Genomic DNA, 21,163 nt, shown 5'->3' with positions numbered 1-21,163 from the left:
ACCTAGCCAGACCTGCCTGAACACTCAAAAGATTGGAACATGGCATCCCTCCCCAGTGCCTCGAAGGCACCTTGGCTAGTGCTTCGTATGCACATCAAGAGTCAAGTCACAGAGGAATTCTGAGGTCCCGGGGAAGATCCCTGACCTTGAAGATGAGCCAAAGCATGCGCATGGCGGTGTCTAATGCAACAGATGACCTGGATGTCATTTCCTTGCTCGTGGCATGTTCCAAGGACTCCGCTCCAGCTTGCAAAGCCGGTTGTTTCTATTTACCCACTACAACCCTCTTTCTGAAAACGTTCTCGCCGGATCTCCAGTCGTTATGAACAGTAATAATAATAATTAAAAGCAGCAGCCATTCTTGGATGCCTTCTCTGTGGCTGGATATTACTACACTTAATTCCTTTTTTTTTTTTTTTTTTAACTGCACTTAATTCTTAGGACACAGTGAGGTAGATGGGCAGTATGCCCATTTTCCACAACGGTAAACTGAGGCTCAGAGGGCTTAATCTACTTATTTTTAAGGCCATGCCCTGTTCTCAGTCTTCTCATTTGGGATTTGGGCATGAGACTATGTATCCCATGGAGGCTCACAGAGGGTACTGCGTGCATGGCAATGGCACCTAGCCCAGTCCTGAAGGTCACTCACTCTGCGGGTAAGAAGCAGAACCAGGTCTTTGTGACACAAACTCTGTGTCCTTTTTCTGTGATTGCACTGGTGATTAACTCTTGGTCTACTTCACTGTGCCAATTAATTATTAACGCTCTGTGCCTCCTGTGACACACTCACCTCATTCCAGCCAGAGGAGACCTTCGCCATTGTCGGTATTGTCACCCCAAACAGGCCTCCTCTTTTGCTTTTGTGTTTCTTCTTTACTTGGGAACATCAAGGAAATGTTCAGGCTGGAGATGGGGGCATTGAAGATGGTGCTTGGAGGAGTTCTGTAGCTGAAGATTTCCATCACGGTGGACCGTATGTCTTGGAAGCCTCATAAGGAAGAGATTTAAGGTTATCTCGAAAATAACCAACTAAGCAAACCAATAACTCCAACTGAGTCTGGAGGTGAAGCAAGGGTTTAATTAGGCATTGAGTAATAAAGATTATTGAGAAAGGCACTTACTACATTGTCCACGTGCAAGATAGGATTAGGGAAGTGGTTTTGTTTACAGTAAAAAAAAAATACTAGTACAGTTAAAAAAAAAAATCCCTAATAATTGTGGGCATGAGGAATGAATTTCAGAGTCCTTATTGGAACCTGAGGGTTAGATGGCCAGGCCCTGTCCCTCCAGAGTGTGTCTGTGCAGCATAAGTGGGGAACCTGACCCCATCTCCCAAAGCCGGAGCAAGCATGCAACACTAGGACCCGGAACTATAGCTTTCAAAGGGCAAGTGGTGGAAATTCAACCCAAACCAGCTAAAGGAAGAGGACCTGTTCCATTCAGATGACCGTGAAATCCATGCATGGCAGCTTGCATCCAGGTCCTCAAACAAGATATGTATATGTACACACACACACACACACACACACACACACATCTTTGTAACCACACAGTAGTACATATGGTTGACATACTGAGCTGCTCTTTTAGAAAACTCTTTTTGTCTTTCAGGAAAGAAAGCAGGTAAATTCTCTCTGTGTTCACCACTTTATACTTGCACACACACAATTATACTTGTGCACACACAATTACACTTGCACACACACAAATATACTTGCGCACACACAGCCATAATCAGAGCACGGGCCAGCGGTGTGCTACAAAACCAGCTCTCCTTTTGGGAGGAAAAAAAGAAAACCCTGATTTGTAACATCTGCCAATTGCCATGGTGTCCAATCTCCCATCACCGCCAGTTCCAAGCTCCCCGTCCAAGCCAGCTCTAGCACACCCTGCTGGTAGTCCCCAAGGGCATCCAAGCAAAGTTTCTGACAAGAAATGAATTATGCAGTAGGAAAGATACCTAATACCTTTTCTTTCCCCGTCCCACCCTCTGTTCCCAAGGTAGAAACGCTGGCAGGCTCCCACAAGGCCAGAACAGCAAGCCAGAGAGCCATGTGTCCCCACAAATGAGAATGCCTTAAAGAGCCATTTGTCCCCATCCAGAAGTTACACTCAATTCACCACATGTGGGGTTTTTTTTGTTTTTTTGTTTCTTTTTTTTCCTTTGGATGCTGCTGGAACTCATCAGCTCAGAGAGCCACTTAGGAGAACCCCACCCTCACCCCCTCCCCCTGCTGCCCAAACCCAGCTCACCAGAATGTCTCTTTTTCCTCCTAACTTGCTTTGGGCGCTGCTCTAGTTCAGGGTGACTGGCTTAGCTCGGGACTGGGCAATCTTTCCATCAGACTCCCAGGAGAGGTTAGCAGTCACTTAGCTTTAGGCCTCAAAAAGTAGGCTGGGGAAGGAGAGCCTGGCCCGACTAGTTGTTAACATAAAAATAAATGTTAATAACATAAGGAAAAGTTGGCAGGAGGCCTCAGACCTGGTCAACAATTTGTCCTTTTGCCTGATTTTCATAAAAGCAGTTTAACACCAATGGCCCCAATCTTAAAGAATGACACCAGTGGCTCCAATCTTCCCCCGCCCCAGGCTGGACAGCCGCCACGGGCTCGCTGACTTGGGAGAGAGGTCTCAGCCGTCTTTCCCTCTTCTGCTCTTGGAGACCGAAGTCTTAAAATAACCGAGTTCCCTTGCCTTGCCTTGTCTCCTCTGCACATGGACTTCCCCAGAGCTACGTGTGTCTTAAAATTACCCTGGATTGACTCAGATCGAATCCTCATCTGCTTTAACAGCACAGGGCCCTGAACACGAACGGGTTGCTATTTTGTTGTGGTTGTCACTGTTGATCTAGCTTTATTGGGGTACAATTGACAAAAGCTGTAGGTCTGTAAGGTGTACAACTTAATATTGATATACCTAGTATTTTCATACATCGTGAAATAATTCACCACTATTACACTAATTAACGTATCCATCCCCTTACATAGTTACTGTGTGTGTGTGTGTAGAGAGAACACTAAAAATCTATTTTCTTAGCATATTTCAAGCATACAATAAGGTATTGTTAACTCTACAATTAAATACACTCCTGTAGGGACACCTGGGTGGCTCAGTGGTTGAGCGTCTTCCTTCAGCCCAGGGTGTGATCCTGGAGACCCGGGATCGAGGCCCCCATCAGGCTCCCTGCATGGAGCCTACTTCTCCCTCTGCCTATGTCTCTGCCTCTCTGTGTCTCTCATGAATAAATAAATAAAATCTTTTTAAAAAATAGACTACCGTATATTAGATCTCCAGAATATATTCATCCTGCATAACTGAAACTTGGTACCCTTTGGCCAACAGATGCCCATTTCCCCTTCTTCTCAGCCCCTGGCAACCACCATTCTACTCTCCGGTGCTTTGAGCTGGACTATTTTAGATTCCATAGGTGAGTGAGATCATACAGTATCTGCCTTTCTGTGTGTGTCTGGCTTATTTCACGTAGCATAATGTCCTCCAGGTTCATTCACGATGTTGCAAATGGCAGGATTGTCTTCTTTGTTAAGGCTGAATAATATTCCATTGCGTATCTGTACCACATTTTCTTTATCCATTCATCTATTGGCAGACATGTAGGTCCCTTCCATGTCTGTTGTGAATAGGACCGTAATGGACATGGGGGTGCAGGTATCTCTTCAAGGTACTGGTTTCATTTCCTTTGTATGTATACCCAGTAAGTCACTGTGTTTAAAAAGGAAATTCTGGGGGCTCCCTGGTGGCTCAGATGGCCAGCGTCTGCCTTCGGCTCAGGTCATGATCTTGGGGTCCTGGGAGCTAGCGCTACGTTGTGTTCCCTTCTTGGCAGGGAGATTGCTTCTCTTTCTCCCTCTGCCTCTCCCCCCTCGCTCCTGTGCTCTCTCTTTCTCTCTCTCTCTCTCTCTCAAATGACTGAATAAGATCTTTTAAAAATCCTAAAAAAATTAAATCTTTAAAAAAAATAAAGGAGGTTCTACACTCTGATCAAAAACTAGATTTCTAACTTCTCTTCAAAACCTAGAATAAATGATTTCCTGGGAAATGTAAGTTTCATGACAACATAGACTTTGTTTTGTACACATCCCTAGCTCCAGGATGTAGATCAGTGTCTAGCAGTCAACAAATATTTGATGAATGAATAAATGAATGAGCAATGACAAGGCATGACTACTGTTAGCTGAAACTTAATAGCAGCTGTCCCCTCTAGATGGGGAGTGTGCTCTCCCTTGCATGTTAAGTAAGTGTTTTCTCTCCAGACGAGTTCAGGGTGGAAAAATAGGCTCATATTTTTATGGACTGAATATTTATGAGGCTCCCTTCCCCCCCCACCACCACCAAATCCATATGTCAAAAGCCCTAACTTCCAATGTGATGGTATTTGGAGGTGAGGGGGTATCTTTGGAAAATAAATAGGTTTAGATGAGGTCATGAAGGTAGGGATCCACGATGGGATGACTGTCCTTGTAAGAGAAGGAAGAGAGCTTCCTCTCTCTCTATGTGAGGTCCTAGTGAGAAGGTGGCCATCCACAGGCCCAGAAATAAACCCTCATCAGTAACTGAATCTGCCTACACCTTGATCTTGGGTCTCCCAGCCTGCAGAACTACAAGAAATCATGCCTATTGTTTGAGCCCCCCTGGCCTGTAGTGTTGTTATGGCAGCTAGAGCAGACTAATATACATATGCTGCTGCCCAGTACTTCCCTTAGCCCCCAGAAGAAGCTGACTAGAGAAAAAATGGGATTATGTAGCCCTAGCTGACAGCAGTGAGTCTGATCAAATCCCGCAGATGGGTGGAAGTGTGTTTAGGTAGGAAGTCCCAGCGCTGTACAGTTGCCTTGCCATCCCACCCCCCTCCTCCCTCCTGACCCCCTGGACTGCGTTGAGGAAAGCCTTCTGAAGCGGACCTTCTTGGTGATGAGAGCAAAGCTTGTGGGGGAGCTCTGGACTGATTTTTGTCCCCCCAAGAGTCCTATATAGAGTGGGTCCTAACTCAGTAGAACGGGAATCCTTATATTTTTTTTTATATTTTATTTATTTATTCATGAGGGACGGGAGGGTGGGCAGAGAGAGGAAGAAGCAGGCTCCCTACTGGGAGCCCAAAATGGGACTCAATCCCAGGACCCCAGGATCATGACCTGAGTCAAAGGCAGACACTCAACCACTGAGCCACCCAGGTGTCCCAGACAGGTGTCCTTATAAGAGGAAGAGACACCAGAGAAAAGACCACATGAGGAGGCAAGAATGAAGACAGCCTTCTGCAAGCCCTAGAGGGAGGCCACAGGAGAGACCAAACCCGGCCATGCTTTGATCTCGGACTGCAGGCCCTCAGAAGTGTGAGAGGATAAATGGCTACTGTGGAAGCTCCCTGGCCAGTGGTGTTTGGTGTGGGCAGCCTGGACTAAGCCAGTAGGTCATAGTTCTTTATCCGTTAGCAGTGTGAACGCCGTGCCTAAAATACACAAAAGCTTTTCAAGTGCTCCAAGACCCGAACAAAGAAAATGTATTGGCTCGAAAATGAACACTCCCAAATCAAAATGAATTCGTATATAATTAAATGTTTACAAAACAATGAGTCAATGTTGACTCAGTTGTATGACTAGATACTTTTATTCTTAACAGAATTCAAAGTGATGGATTCAGAATTCAAAAATTTCAGCAAAAATACCCACCCCCACCCCCACCCCATCACAGACCTCAGAGGTATGGTACCAGTTTGAGAAATATATAGGAACACCCATTCCCTGCCCCCATAATCCCACCTGCCTCCACTGCCAGCTTTACCTCACCAGACGACATCGTGCTCACTCCCTCTACCTTCTAACTGGAGGCCTCCATCTCTTCACTTAACCACCTACTTACTCAACCTGCCTCTCTGATCCTCAGATACAACTGTCCCCTGCCAGCCTCTCCTACCACTCATATTATCCCTAACCCAGGAGCACCCGTGTAATACGCCATTCAATCCGAACACCATCCATTCTCTCGGATCCTGCTGAAGCCCACCTTCCTCCACAGTGGTCTCCATCTGACCACTTCATCATGTAAGCATCTTTCCCTTCTCCAAAATATTGGGGTGTTTTAGTCTGAACCACCTATCTAGCAGTCAATTTACAACTGCTTTGTATTTTGCTCTGATGATTTCATAGACACACAACTCGTCTCCTAAACTAGACTCTTAGGCCCTATCTGGCATTGGCGTTGTTTTATTACTTTCTTCCTTGACCCTGGCAGAAAAGGCTCTTGAGCGGAACAGTAAGTGGCTAATGGATTCTTCTTTTCCTATATGACTTATTGCTTCGTCTACTTAGATTCCAGCCCTGCTGAAGAGATCCTCACTCTCTATTCATTTCCTTCTCACCAGGGACCTTCTTTCTGTCCCCCATCTGCTTACTTCTGTAGGTCAGAAAATAGTGGGGAATATCACATAGAGACTTTTTCATTGAAAAGTGCACAAAGAGACCCAGGACATCTTCCTAAGATCCCAGATTATATGAGGTCCCTAATTTTACTCTTAACCATCTGCCATATTTGTCATGGTTTGTAGTTAGGTATTTGGGTATTTGTGTGTGGCATTGTGTAACCAGGGTGCCTGTTGCACTCACTGGATTATAAGCCCTCTGAGGGCCAGGAAGGCATGTGCCTTTTTGCCCACCCCCCCATGGTATCCTAAGCTCAGCATAAAGCCACATACAAAGGAGGTGCTTGCCTACTGTTGTTGAATGAATGAAAGAATGAGTTGAGTCCAGACAACGCACTTTGACAAGTCTTTGCATTTTTTTTTTTTTAGATTTTATTTATTCATGAGAGACACACAGAGAGAGGCAGAGGCATAGGCAGAGGGAGAAGCAGGCTCCCTGTGGGGAGCCTGATACAGGACTCGAACCCAGGACCCCGGGATCACGGCCTGAGCTGAAGGCAGATGCTCAACCACTGAGCCACCCAGGCGCCCCATGTCTTTGCATTTCTTATAGCCCTGACTGAAACAAAACAAAGCAAACTTTCCCTGCTCTTACAGACGACACAAGATGTACAAAGAGCAGCTCAACCTCACCTCCCTGGACGCTCCCCTGCAGCTCCGACAGGAGGCCAGCTGGGTCCAGTTCCACCTGGGGATCAGCCGCCGTGGGCTGTACTCCCGGTCCAGTCCTGTCGTCAGCCAACTCCTCCACGACATGAGGCGCTTTCCCACCATCAGTGCTGGTGAGATGCACAGGCTCAGGCAGGATGCACTGACTTTCTCCCGGGGAGGCTGCATAAACCAACTCAGACTGGGCTGTAGCATAAAATGTTAAAGGGTTGGCTCTGACACTTGATAGGATAAGAAAAAGAAAAACATAGACATTGATCTTTTCCCCTTTGCATGAGATCTTACCATTTTAATCTCATCACGACCCCATCAAAGAGCTGTAAGAAAAAGTGTTTCTGAACACTTAAAGAATGGGGGTTGCTACCATTGACTGAGCACTTCTTTGGAACCTGACAACCCTCTTTCATACAGCGACCAGACGATGTGGACATTATCATGGCCATGTTACAGGTGGGGAAACTGAGACTCAGAGAGGTGAAGCAACTTGGCCAAAGACACAGCGGTGGTGCTGGGATTCAAACATAGTCCCCCTGCCCCGGGTCTGTGCTCTCAAGTGCTCTAACAATCTAGTCCCTAACAGGGACCAATCTAGCATCAGTCACTCACCGCTGCAGGGGCGTCCACTCAAGGGCCAGAGGATGTAGGGCCTGGGATGGAGGAGGATGGAGGCCGCAGGCAGTTGGGGCCCCGAGCCATCCCCCGTTGAATGGGCAAGGGCCCCCGGCTGCCTCACCACCTCCCACTCTGTGGTCTAAACCAGAGTCAAGGGCCCTGGGTGGTGGGCTCTCCCAGGAGCAAGGCTGGGCTTTCTCACGGCCCTTCTCTTCCTTTCCAGATTACAGTCAGGACGAGAAGGCTTTGCTCGGGGCATGTGACTGCACCCAGAGTAAGTGGCACAGCCCTGAGTCCGTCCTATCCCCTCATCGCCACCACCCGGGGAACCGCAGGGCCTGGCAGCAACGGGAGGGGCCCACCGTCCATCCCGTGGGGGTCCTGGCTGGAAGTTGAAGGAGCGAGACTCTCTCTGCCTTATCTCTGAGACCTCAACATGCTCTCCACCCACCCACACCAAAGAAAAAGCACTCAGGAGGGGCTGTAACTAGGGCCCCGCTGGAGAGTGCATGGTCCTGTGTGGCTGTCTGCATCATTAACATCATCGGAGGGCTTATTAGGAATGCAAATCTCAGTCCCCGCTCTGGTTTTCCAAACCAGAATCTGGATTTTAACCAAATCCTCAAGGGGTTAGAGTACATTCATTGGTTTAAGAAGCAGTTGTCCTGGACAGTTTTTTTATTTTATTTTATTTTATTTTATTTTATTTTATTTTATTTTATTTTTATTTTTATTTTTATTTTTATTTTTATTTTTATTTTTATTTATTCATGAGACACACAGGGATCTCTCCCTGAGAGGCACAGACATAGGCAGAGGGAGAAACAGCTCTCTGCGGGGAGCCCGATGCGGGACTCGATCCCAGGATCCCGGGATCATGTCCTGAGCCGAAGGCAGACGCTCAACCACTGAGCCACCCAGGCGCCCCTGGACAGTAGTTCTTAAGCTGGCCACACACTAGAGTTCGCTGGAGAGCTCTAAAAAGTACTGAGGACTGCCCTTTACCTCAGAGGGTCTCGGTTCAGTGGCACAAGGTGAGGTCCAGGCATCAGAACTGCAAAGCCCTCCAGGTGATTCTAATGGAGCCAAAGTTGAGACCCACCAGGGCAAGTGATGAACAGACTGAAAAAGACAGACCTGAGATATAGTAGCTCCCAGGGGGCTATGAATTGGACATGGTGGTGCCTGGACACCAAGCTCCCTGGCCCGGTAATGATAACCTCATCTCTTTGCTTCAATATACTGAACACATAGAAATTCTCATCTGTGTCGTGACATGTTAAAGGTTCAAAGGAAAGTTTTTAGGGCCCAGGGCTTCCCTTTGCTTTAGTTCAGTACCTGCCTGCTAGTTGCCATCATACAGAACACGAAGGTGAGTTAGACGTTGTCTTTTGCCCAGTCCTAGCAAGGCCAGGACAGGGCAAAGCGGGTGAAGTACCCAGAACACAACATATCAGAAGACAGTACTGACCGCAGGGGGAGGTAGGTGCGCCCAGGTGTCTTATCCATCAAAACCCTGTCCCGGCCCAGGTATACAGTCCTAAATAGAAAGACGTTGAGGGGCACCTGGGTGGCTCAGTGGTTGAGCGTCCGCCTTCGGCTCAGGGCGTGATCCCAGGGTCCTGGTTCGAGCCCCACATCGGGCTCCCTGCCCAGCAGGAGGCTCCTTCTCCCTCTGCCTCTAACCTTGCTCATGTTCTCTCTCTCTCTTTCTCAAATAAATAAATATAAAAGAGAGAGAGATGGAGATAAATTAGTCCAGCGGGATGTAACAGGTGGCATAATCAGAACCCATCGGGGTGCCACAGAAGCACACAGGGAAGACTCCAGTTCTTCTTAGGAAAACATTCTGCGGGGTTTTCAGTGAGTGTCTATCTCGGGGAAACTGCATCACTTTCCCCTTTCCCAGGAGAGCAGACAAAGCATTGTTTTGAGCCCCCCAGACACACTCTCCAAGGCCTGACATGCTAGAACTTACCCTGGAGGCTTCAAAAGCAAATGCTGGTCTCCGGGGTCTTATTACAGAAGAGCAGAAAGAAGAAATCTAGTGGGTTTTTTTTTTTTTTGAGTGAACACAGGTTATAAGCCCTGAGGTCATAGGCCCAGAAACAGCGTTAACTCTCCCTTCTCCCCCTCACAGTCGTGAAACCCAGTGGGGTCCACCTCAAGCTGGTTCTGAGGTTCTCAGACTTTGGGAAGGCCATGTTCAAACCCATGAGGTAAGTGACTGTCTTCCTCACCTCCACGTCCAGCTGTGGCAGCCGTAAGGGAGTTTTGACCGAAAATTAGTAAATGTGGACAGTTTGGGGAGGGGATCTCACCTAATATTGAGGCATATAAAATGCTGGGGAGAAAAAGTTGTGTTCCTTTTAAAAGGGAGTGATCGCAGGACGCCCGGGTGGCTCAGTGGTGAGCATCTGCCTCTGGCTCAGGTCGTGATCCCCGGGGTCCTGGGATCCAGTCCCTGCATGGAGCCTGCTTCTCCCTCTGCCTGTGTCTCTGCTTCTCTCTCTGTGTCTCTCAGGAATAAATAAAATCTTTTTTAAAAAATAAAAGGGAGCGATCGCAGTGAGCACGCGTGGCTGGTTTAGCCAAGGCTCGAGAAGCAGGCAGGTGGTTCTTTGGTGCACCTGTCAGCTGAACACAGAGCCACCATGTTTGGGGCATAACAGGGTTTTTAGGGATTGTTACTGTTAGTCATGGGGGTTAGCATAGACTCCTAAGTGAGCCTGGTAAAGAGAGGAGGCAAAGGGAACATGATGTAGAAACAGGAGACATCAAAGGGAAGCATAAAAACAATGATAAATCTGCAAATCCACCACCCAGCATCAGATCCGTGAGTTGCATTCTCTGAGAATTCTTATCTGGCACATTAGGATGGCTGTGATTTCTCTAAAACTTAAAGCTCATTATACAGCAGGAGAGCCTTGCTTTCCCTTTCCGTACGTGGGGAGGAAAACCACTCACACTGGCCACGTTTTATATGCAGGAAAGCACAGGAAGTACCAGCCTACAGCCTCTCCTCTCCCCCCATCACTTACAAACTACAGGCAAAGACTGTTCAAATGAACCAGCTTTCCTCCTGAATAGAATGCAAACTCTCCAACGTTGGGTCATAAAAGCCATTTTGTCTATTCTTATGCCATAACGTAAACTATAATCCGCATTTGTATACAATTTAGTCCAAAGCCAAACAGCATCATTTTAAGACGTATTTCTCGGAAAGGCATGCATTTTTTTCGATAGGTAATTGAAAGCAAAAAAAAAAAAAAAAAACATTTGTCCCATGTTAAAAAGGGAAAGTAGAAATTTATCTTTGGATAATATAAATATGACCATAATTAAAGATTGCATTTTTCGTGTAATATATATATAATCCAGGCACGGAGGAATACATCGACGCTTGCCAAAGCCTGAGAGGCGCTGATGTAAAAATGGTTTTCAAATTTAAAATCACATCCAGACTTGCCATCCAGAAACAGGGAAATGATGTTTTAGAAAATTCTAAAAGGTGTCGGGGAGACTGCGTATTCTTATGGAGGGAATTCAGGAATTAATATTTGGAGAGGGGGACCCCTGGCCGCTCCCTGCTGCCTAGACATCCAGTGGCGCCGCTAGTGAGAAGGTGGGGGACGTGCCTCAGCCCAGGGACCTGTCCTTGAAATGAGGATGCACCCTGTAAAACAGAACACCTGCTTGTAGCAGCCCTTCACCGTGGTCTCCAGGACTTGTATTTTTTGGCCAAGTGCACATCACTGTCTTTCGATCGCTGGAGCTGTGTATTTACAGCTTTCTGCAAAATTATGTGTATTTACATTTGAATTGCTTCTGCAGCCCTCATGCAGTCCCACGCGGCGGATTATAAAATTCATCACAGATCATCACTCTTCCGTGTGTATTAGCAGCAAGGCAAAGTCAACCTCGGGGCCAGAGGCCACGCTGCCCGGAATGATCGGGAGGCAGCTCTCTGTACATACGTACCCGGCCGGCCCATCACACTCGGGCAGGCCTGCTGCTTTTCAGGAATCCATTAGAGAATTTAAAATGTATAAAATCAGTCTCCTCTACACCAGCCTCCCTCAAGCCTCTGGCTGGGCTCCCTCTCAGGATTCCGCTGAGGTTTCTCTGAGGGGACAAGCTCATTTATTACCCCGTCACCCTAAGACCTGGACCTTTTCTAGTCTTCAAATGTCAGTTGCATTAAACCGCATCCCTAGGACACTCTTCCTTTTAGAAGAGCCCAGCCTCCTACCCCACCTCTAACTCTTGACATCTGGGTCTGTGCTACCTCTGGCTGGCTGGCCAGTCCCTCTCTTCTGCTTATACCTGCCGAAGAATGTCTATATTTCTTCCCAACTCAACTAATTTTAAAAGGATGAGCTGCTGGCACCAAAGTGGCTCAGGCAGGAGACTTGGTACGGGGCGTGCCTGCAGGACAAGGTCCTGCAAGAAGCCCGTGAGTCTTCTCCCAGCCAAGGGGGCCGGAGGCTGTCCCTGGCATGTCTTTCCATCATGCACGTGTACATTAAGAGCGCGAAAGCCTGCTTTCTCCTCCCTCCAGTCATGCTTCTCAGCTCTCTCCTCGGGCTCCTCATGAAGTCTGAGTCCAGGGCGTTGATTCCTCCCTTCCTTCCAGACAGCAGCGAGATGAAGAGACCCCCGAGGACTTCTTCTACTTCATTGACTTTCAGAGACACAACGCCGAGATCGCAGCTTTCCACCTGGACAGGTAGGGTTGGGCCCCCGCAAGGACGGACCACCACAGGGCCGCTGGGCAGACCTCAGGTGGGGCCTCCCTGGCACTTCTTCCTTCTGGCACCCTGTCTTCCTCGTCAACCTCAGTGGCGCCTTTGAACTCAACACATTTCCCATTTAACCCCACGTCTGAACAACACGAGGCCTCTAAGGTGATGAAATGAATGACCTAGAAAGAGAGCCAACCCTGCCAGGCTGCTCAGGCTGCCGCCTTGGACCTGACCTTGCTCTTTGCTCTAGTCTTCTGATTGGAAATGGGAAGAATGCATCCACTCTCATGTATCCCAGGAGTCTTAAGGTTATGATATGAAAAGGTTGAGGGCAGCACGGGTGGCTCAGCGATTTAGGGCCCCCTTCAGCCCAGGGTGTGATCCTGAAGACCCAGGATCGAGTCCCACATTGGGCTCCCTGCATGGAGCCTGCTTCTCCCTCTGCCTGTGTCTCTGCCTCTCTCTCTGTTTCTCTCATGAATAAATAAATAAAACCTATACAAAAGAAAGAAAAGGTTGAAAGCACACTCCTGAACTTCCTCCCCTCCCATGTGCCTGTCATAGCTCCTCTAGGTGTGTTTTATGGGCTGGCAGTCGGGGCATCACCCTGGGAGCTTTTCAGAAATCCAGGATCTCGGGCTCCCCCTGGACCCACTGAATCTGAGCCTGCGTGTGAGCGAGATCCCAGGTCACACATATGCCCAACTGAAGTATGGAAAGCTCTGACCTAGAACACAGGTGATGGGAAGGCTTGCCCAGGAGGCTTGCTAGAATAAGGATTCCTTCTCCACCCCTCCTCCGGCCCCTTTAGATACAGGTTGGCCCCGGGCGCGGTCGGCTCAGTACTGGCCGGGCTGGGTACGGTCAGGAATGCCATTTCCAATGGGCCACCCTCCGACCCCCTGACTAGTCCTCAGACATGAACAGAGCTTTCTCTCCTGCAGGATTCTGGACTTCCGCCGGGTGCCACCCACAGTGGGGAGGCTAGTCAATGTCACCAAGGAAATCCTGGAAGTCACCAAGAATGAAATCCTGCAGAGCGTTTTCTTCGTCTCTCCAGGTAGAGAACTGGCCAGAGCAATGTGCTGGGGTGAAGAGCACGGCCTGAGCTCCCGCCCTCATTGGGATGGCTATAGGCTGCCCTCAGGCCCTCCCACCCCGGCCCACCTGAGCATCACCCCAGGTGAACTGGGGATGGGAAAGGTAGTCTGTGAGATGCCAAGTAGCCTGTGTGCGCGGGTACTGCCCTGCCAGCCTCCTGGAACCAGATGTCACCTGTTCAAGCAAAGAGCATTCTAGTCACCTGGATGGGATGCAGTGGGGCTGGGTCCCGCACTTTCTCCGCCCTGAGACATCTGAAAAATTGGTACCCAGGATGCTCGGTTTACGAGCACTCACAAGCCCCGACGCCGGGGAAAGCAATAGTTTCTTCTTTGGCCTCTTCCCTGGCTGAGCGTTGAGGCTTTCCCTTCCCTCCTGGAGGATGGTGGGGGCAGGAACATGGCATTGCCTCCTTCTCTTAGGCCTCCTCTCTCTCTCCTCCTGCACCCTCCAGCCAGCAACGTGTGCTTCTTTGCCAAGTGCCCGTACATGTGCAAGACTGAATATGCCGTCTGTGGCAACCCGCACCTGCTGGAGGGCTCCCTGTCCGCCTTCCTGCCGTCCCTCAACCTGGCCCCCAGGCTGTCTGTGCCCAACCCCTGGATCCGCTCCTACTCGCTGGCCGGAAAAGAAGAGTGAGTGGGCCCCCTGGCCGTGATGCCGTCCCTTGCGTGGGGCTGCAGTCCCTGCACCGAGGCCTTGCAGCCAGCCTGGCTCTCGGATCCCCAAACCCCAGTCATTTCCTGATCTCCTCCAGATCCTGGGGCCAGCTGTGCCTGTTCTCCCCCCTTTAGTTCGGGTACTCAGTCACCAAGAGCCTCTTATGTGCGAGGGGGTACGGAACTGAGAGACACAGGCTCTCCCCTCCAGAAGCTCCCAGCCCTGGGGGGTGGGGGTGGGGGGTCAGACCAGTAGCCAGATTATGAAAACACAGTGGCACCCTTGCTGTCATCCAGAGAAGCACATGCAGAGCCGGAAGGAGCAACACCTGCTCCACCTGCTCCACCTGAGTAAGCCCCGGAAAGCCAAGCCCCAGAGTTGTTCCCCCCCACCCCAGGCCCCCAGGCCATAGTAGTACTTGGTTTCTATCAGCTGAATGAATGAATAGTCCCAGTGGGAAGAGAAGTGAACAGGGAAGGGTCCCTGGAGGACACAACAGATCCTAAGGGACCCGCGAAGGCTGAGCCGGAGCCCAGCAGATGGAGGGACAAGGGGGCATCCTAGCAGCCGGAGCCTGGGAGAGAGAATGGGGGCCTTGAAGGGAAGGGGGGCTCCGAATGGTCCAGGAGAACTAGGGGGCCAGGTCCAGGGGGCTCAGTGACAGGAGCTGCAGAGAAGCAGGTGAGGGACAGGTGGCCTCCTGCCCCGCCGCCTCCCCTCCGGCCCACGGCAACCCAGCCATCAGTGTAGCGCCCAGCAGAATGGATGCTCAGGACCCAGAACCTTCTTCTCCCCCACGTGGAGTCTGCAGCCTGCCACGTGTCTTTGCCCCGGGGCCCCCCATGTACCCAGCTACCTACAGCCTGCAGGCCAGGAGCTGCCGGCAGCCCGGGCTGGGATGAGGGAGCCGGGACTTGGGGGGCGAGGGCAGGTGTGAGGAGGGCCCCCAACACCTCGCCATCTTGGCTCTTCCAGCCCCAGGACTTCTTCTCCCCCCCAGGTGGGAGGTCAATCCGCTTTACTGCGACACCGTCAAACAGATCTACCCGTACAACAGCAGCAACCGCCTCCTCAACATCATTGACATGGCCATCTTCGACTTCCTGATAGGTAGGTCCCCGCGCTGGGGCACTTGGTGGCCCTGGCCCGGGCTGTTGGGCTGGGATTCGCCGTGACCTTGGGCAACGAGGCAGAGCCTGGACTCTGAGGCCCGAGGAACCTCGCACGGCCCACAGCCTCCAAGTGCCAGAGGCCCCAGAGGACAGAGGCGAACGTGCTCCCCTCGTCAGAGGGGACCTCACTCAAGGCTGGCCCCCAGGACCCAGGTTTTCACCAGGTGAAAACCGTCCACACGAGGGTCTGTTTGTCCCGTTGGCTTCCTTCTCCCTCTGCACCGTCGCTGATAACCGTGGGAAGCGTGGGGCCCTGGGTTCAGATCCCTCACTCAGCTGCGAACAGGCCTCCGTGCCCGGGGAGGACGCAGACGTCCGAAGCATCCGCCCTCCTTTACAGGAAATATGGACCGGCACCATTATGAGATGTTCACCAAATTCGGGGATGATGGGTTCCTCATCCACCTTGACAACGCCAGAGGGTAAGCGTCCCAACACGGCTGTCCCGGCCGTAGCCGCTCAGGACAACCCCGAGGCCCCCCGAGAATGAGGCCCTTGCATGGTCACCTTCCCTGTGTCCTGGCCCGACTTGTTCCAGTTCCTCTTTCTCCTGATCTTTGCTAAGTAACGCTGGATTCTCCTCCAACCCGAGAGCATCCTGGCGAGACAGACTGATGTTTCCCACATTTCTTTACTCAATGCTTCAGTCTGGGAGGCAGAGCGCATGGCCCATCCTCAGTGTCTGGCCCCCTGTAGTTAGGGAATGAATGAATGAGTGAATGAAGGAAGGAAGAAGGAATGATGCCGGCACAGAGGCTCTTGGGAGCTGATGCACAAGGAGGGGGCTGCAGAGGCAGCTTCCATGGCCCCTGGCACTTTACCCCGCGCTGTGAGTCCAAACAAGGCTGAGGGAGAGGAGACTGGAAACCATTAGGAGGGAAGTGCTGCGGGCCACCCTGAACGCCCATGATCCCTTCCAGGTTCGGACGACACTCCCAGGACGAACTCTCCATCCTGTCCCCGCTGTCCCAGTGCTGCAGGTGAGCCTCCAGCTCCAGGGCAGGTGGCAAGGTGACTCTCCATCCCCCCACAGCTGAGCTCAGAAGGTCTCAGTGTTCTGGGCTAGGACCCCGGTGGGTAGGGGAGCAGGAATGCCCTCATTTCTTGTCCACTGACAGAATTTTCCCCGGCAACCCCCATCTCTCCCATCTGTCAGCAGAGGATGAACGAGGACCTCATCTTTTAAACCCTTCAGTCGCCAACTTTAATCTCGAACCCACTCAGAGAAGAGCTCACCCTTGCAGAGCCTGATAGTCTTTGACACGACTAATCAGATTCCCTGCTTCGCTCAGCACTTAACATAAGCTCGTAAATATTACTACTTGCTCACCATCTAAGTAAAATCCTGATTAAAGCCCCATAAACTGGGGATGCCTGGCTGGCTCAGTCGATAGAGCATAAGACTCTTGATCTCAGCGTCGTGGATTCAAGCTTCATGTTGAGTATAGAGATTACTTAAGAATAAAATCTTTAGGGCCACCTGGGTGGCTCAGTCAGTTGAGCATCCAGCTCTTGGTTTTGCCTCAGGTCCTAGTCTCGGGGTCATGGGATCAAGTCCCAGGTCTGGCTCTGCACTCAGCACAGAGTCTGCTTAAGACTCTTCCTCTCTCTGCCCCTCTCCCCTCAAAAGAAATAAAACTAATCTTAAAAAAAATTTTTAATGAAAAAAAATATTTAAAAAGTCCCACAAATTCGTGTCAGATTGAAAGGAAGTCCTTTGACCTTTGGCCACCATTCGCTAGAGAATGTCTAACCCACTTCCATACCTCTCTGGTGTCAAAGTCAGGCTTGTGAAATGGCCCGCCTGCTCGGAGCTAACTAGAAATACGTGCTGCGTCCCTAGCAAAACCACCTCATTTATTTCTAGTTGGAAAACTCTGAGCAAAGCAGGTTCTTTATCCACTTTTCTGCTCATTTAAACGTGCTTCCCTCCATCTCTCCCTCTCCTGAGTAGGACCGGCAGGGGTTGTTGATGACAAGTCAGACAATTAAGCGGCTTACACATCTGAGTGCACGTCAAGATTCTCACATAAAATGAAATCAAAATCCTCAAGTCGAGATTGGTTCCACCCCATTTCCATCCAATAGTCTGATACAGAGAAATATTATAAAGTTGGCAATAAAACAGCTTAGAGAAGGAGGGTATCTATGGCTTTTGAGATGGCAAATATCTTCATCATTTCACCTACCAGAAACTTCTCTCAGTGGCTTTAAATCTCCTTGAGATGTTGTGAACTGGTCACTTATTTCCTTTTCCCCAGTTTTCGTTCACATGTGCTTGAGGAAACACTGGGGGAGAGAAGGCTCCCAGAACAGCTACGACAGCTGTTTGTGGGGAAAGTTGAGGCAAGCCTTTTCTCTTCACATTTACTTACTTGCCTCCTCTGACTCTGTCCTTCCAGGATAAAGAAGAAAACGCTTTTGCACCTGCAGCTGCTGGCCCAGGCCGACTACAGACTCAGTGACGTGATGCGGGAGTCTTTGCTAGAAGACCAGCTCAGCCCAGTCCTCACAGAGCCCCACCTCCTGGCCCTGGACCGGAGACTCCAAATCATCCTACAGACAGTGGAGGGGTGTGTGGAGGTCCACGGAGAACAGAGTGTCATAGCCCTTGACTCAGCAGAACAGTCAGCCCCGGACTCTAGCCAGGCTAACTTGACAAGCTAAGGGCTGGATGAAGCCAGATTTCGGGAACTGTACGTGGAGCCAGCAGTGGACTCTCGGGGGTGGACCACTGCTTCCTTGCGTCCCCGTCCATGCTGGCGGTGCTGGGTCATGAGCTCTGGAAGAGGCAGGGCACTGGGATGATTCCACAAGAAAAAAAGAAGAGGGACCCACTCAACTTTCTTCCTTGGTGCGTGGCTTCTCTAGTGGAACTCCCTCTTTCCCAAAAAGCACTGCTTCATCAAGGCCACAGACCATCCATCTCCTGAGCCCACCAGGCAATCTGGGAGTTGGGCTTGGAAGGATTGGAAGCCTTGTCCCAGAAAAAGAGTAGAACAAATAAAATTAAAGGACACCAATGGACACCTAGCTGACCTCCAGATCCTTATTATATCTACAAGGATCATTTCTGATCCAGATAAAACATCTGGCATCTCACGAGGAGACAAAAAAAAATAATCTAAAAATGGTTAGCTCTCAAGCTGGTTCAAAGTAGACTTCACACTTTCTATGTATGTCCCAGTCACCGTGGCCCAAACTGAATATAGTAATCCCTTACTGATCGGTCCCAAAGCAAGCTCTCAAAAATGTTATTATGAGGGATAAAAAATAACATAGGGATTTGCTCAGAATATCTCAAAGGGGATGTTTTCAATCTGAAGAGTATTTAAGTAGCAACCAAAATAACATCAAGTATGTCAAATTTAGCCTCCAGCAACAATAGGAGGAATTGTAATGAAGGGAAAACCGGGGTAGTCTGGTTGTACAGAAGATGGAAGAGCATAGGAAGGAGCCTAGCAGGTGCATGAGCCTGGACTCAGGCAGGAGAGAAGCCAAGACCTACCAGAGCCCACCCACCACAATCCTCTTTCCCATAAGGTCCCAGAACAGTAGTCACCCACCGGCCCCCAAGAGAAGCAGGAGGCTCTGAGGTCTGACACCCTAGATGCCCCACCTCTGAGCTGTATTATCAAAAAACAACTAAATCAAGTTGACTTTTTAAGATTTTATTTATTTGAGAGTGAACAAGCACGAGCAGCGACAGAGGGAGAGGGAGCAGACTCCCCACTGAGCAGGGAGGCCAACGCGGGGCTTGATCCCAGGACCCCGAGATCATGATCTGAGCTGAAAGCAGACGCTTCACTGACTGAGCGCCCCCCGCACAGGTGCCCCTCAAGTTTCAAAGCCTCTCTTAAAAATGGCTGTGTTAGGGGTCCCATCCCCTCAGCCTTCTCCCTACTGACTTGCCAACATCTGAGACACCTTTCATAGGAGGCTTGGTTTCTTATTTTGTAATTTAAGTCTGAAAACCCAAATGATAGGAATGTATTCACACTATAGAGCAATTAGTCAGTCAACAAGTAAAAATGGCTGATATCAGCACATCCATTTCTCTGAGAAAGGCCAGAGGCTCAATTCTACAAGTGTGTGTGTCTGTGTGTGTGTGTGTGTGTGTGTGTGTGTGTGTAGGGGGGATGTTGAATGAAGCTGTCGGTGGGTACCAGGTCAGGCACCGTAGAGGTCGTCCAAGCCCTGACAGGACAAGTTAACACGGGTCTTTCTGACCCACCGGGTACCCCACATCACTGCTGCATTACCTCGGACCCTATATCTCCATGACAGTAACATCAGAGCCACTCACTGAGCTCTTCCCACACAGAGAATCCCTTACCTCCAAGGTACACAGGAAAAAAAAACTGTCTCACGAAATCATAAAACCTAATGATTTAAACCTACTCCCAAGTGTTCTTTCCACCATAATACAAAAACCTGAGAGTACTTCAATGCGTGAAGTTATGTTTATGTAAAAAAAAAAAAAAAAAAAAAAAAATCAACCCTTTAGTAGAACCTTCACCCTAGAGGCTTCCATCACTTGTGGGCTCTACTGTTGCTCAGGGCTTCCCACTTCACAAACTGTCTCCTACTTTGGGTGGAGGGACCAGATAATTGCACAGAGGAATGGCAGAAAAATATTTAGGCAAAGACACTCAAAGAACAGCACTTGAATGGTCTGGCATATCAAACTGCAGAAACTAAGGAAGGTAAGCCACAGCTCCATCCCAAACCCAGCCACTTCTAGGACAGTGCGCTGGTTTTCAAATGGCCTACAATAAAAATTGTGGTGTATTTTAAAAGGGTAATAGCATGGAGTTTGATCACAGTATGTAAAATACCAAGTTACCTAATTTATTACTTCAACACCCCATTATTTTTCACTAATGCAAAATTAAGACTCTATCATTTGTTTAAAAAAAAACAGAAAACAAAAGACTCCTTTCTTAGAATGGTCAGCTTCTCCCAACATGTCCTTTTTCGTTGACTTCCCATAACACAAAAATTCTCCTGTCACTCTGTAACAACCGTTCACTTTACTACTGACAATGTAGTAGTAACAATGAAAAGTGTACAGTACGTAAATTGGTAGGGAGAAGGGTTTGAAGGAATTCATTTTTGCCTACCCAAAAGCCAGGACAATCTGAGTGTGAAGACTGTTAAATGTAGTTGGTCTTCTTATTTGGGGTAATTTTATAGTCTATGAAGCCACCACGGACACCAAATTAGTGGAGATTGAACCATTTGCTCCTAGAGGAAATAAAGGGTTTATTTAGATTCCTGTGAGGCTCTAGTTACAATTCTGTAAACAAATCAATACACAATCCTGTCTTACGTGTTAAGGTGTGTTAAAGACACCATATTATGTATCATTGTTTTACCGCAAGTTCAGGGCGGCCACAGCACATAACCCAGGCCTTAAAGAAGCTAGTTAAAACACCTGTTTGCTCTACAAGACACACGATCACAGCCTCCTTGGCCTTAGGAACACTACCCGGCACTTTATCCCTACACTTGGGGGCCATATTAAATACCAACATCACCAGCAGAAAGCACAAAAAAATGCCAGAGCAGCACTAGATAGACCGTGAGCCGGGCATCTGATGGCAGCAGGAGAGCCAGAACCACAAAGCAGAGCACCGCTCTGTTCAAAGTCAGCTAGGCACACATGCTTTGGGAGAATCAAAAGTCTCTGCCGCTCTGCTCATGTCCGAGAATGACGGGGGAAGCGCTCTGAGTACTGACTTGGGGGTCACTAATACCTTTAAGCAGGT

The 21,163-nt window shown here is 49.3% G+C and overlaps 1 protein-coding gene across 1 annotated transcript in view; it reads left to right on the top strand.

Annotated features, from left to right (window-relative positions):
• FAM20A (FAM20A golgi associated secretory pathway pseudokinase) overlaps positions 1 to 18,425 on the top strand; it is a 48,910-nt gene extending 30,485 nt beyond the window's left edge. The window contains exons 2-11 of the mRNA XM_041726712.1: positions 7,031 to 7,215; positions 7,938 to 7,988; positions 9,855 to 9,933; positions 12,351 to 12,443; positions 13,404 to 13,519; positions 14,015 to 14,195; positions 15,221 to 15,330; positions 15,733 to 15,814; positions 16,313 to 16,372; positions 17,795 to 18,425. Coding sequence (XP_041582646.1) covers positions 7,031 to 7,215; positions 7,938 to 7,988; positions 9,855 to 9,933; positions 12,351 to 12,443; positions 13,404 to 13,519; positions 14,015 to 14,195; positions 15,221 to 15,330; positions 15,733 to 15,814; positions 16,313 to 16,372; positions 17,795 to 18,059 — 1,222 coding nt within the window. The 3' untranslated portion in view covers positions 18,060 to 18,425. The remainder of the gene's footprint in view (positions 1 to 7,030; positions 7,216 to 7,937; positions 7,989 to 9,854; positions 9,934 to 12,350; positions 12,444 to 13,403; positions 13,520 to 14,014; positions 14,196 to 15,220; positions 15,331 to 15,732; positions 15,815 to 16,312; positions 16,373 to 17,794) is intronic.
• The last annotated feature ends 2,738 nt before the right edge of the window (positions 18,426 to 21,163 follow it).

The sequence above is a fragment of the Vulpes lagopus genome, chromosome 12 (assembly GCF_018345385.1).
Source record: "Vulpes lagopus strain Blue_001 chromosome 12, ASM1834538v1, whole genome shotgun sequence".
In the NCBI taxonomy this organism is placed as follows: Eukaryota; Metazoa; Chordata; class Mammalia; order Carnivora; family Canidae; genus Vulpes; species Vulpes lagopus.
The sequence above is the reverse complement of the archived record's forward strand: the minus strand, read 5'-3'. Positions and strand labels throughout refer to the sequence as shown.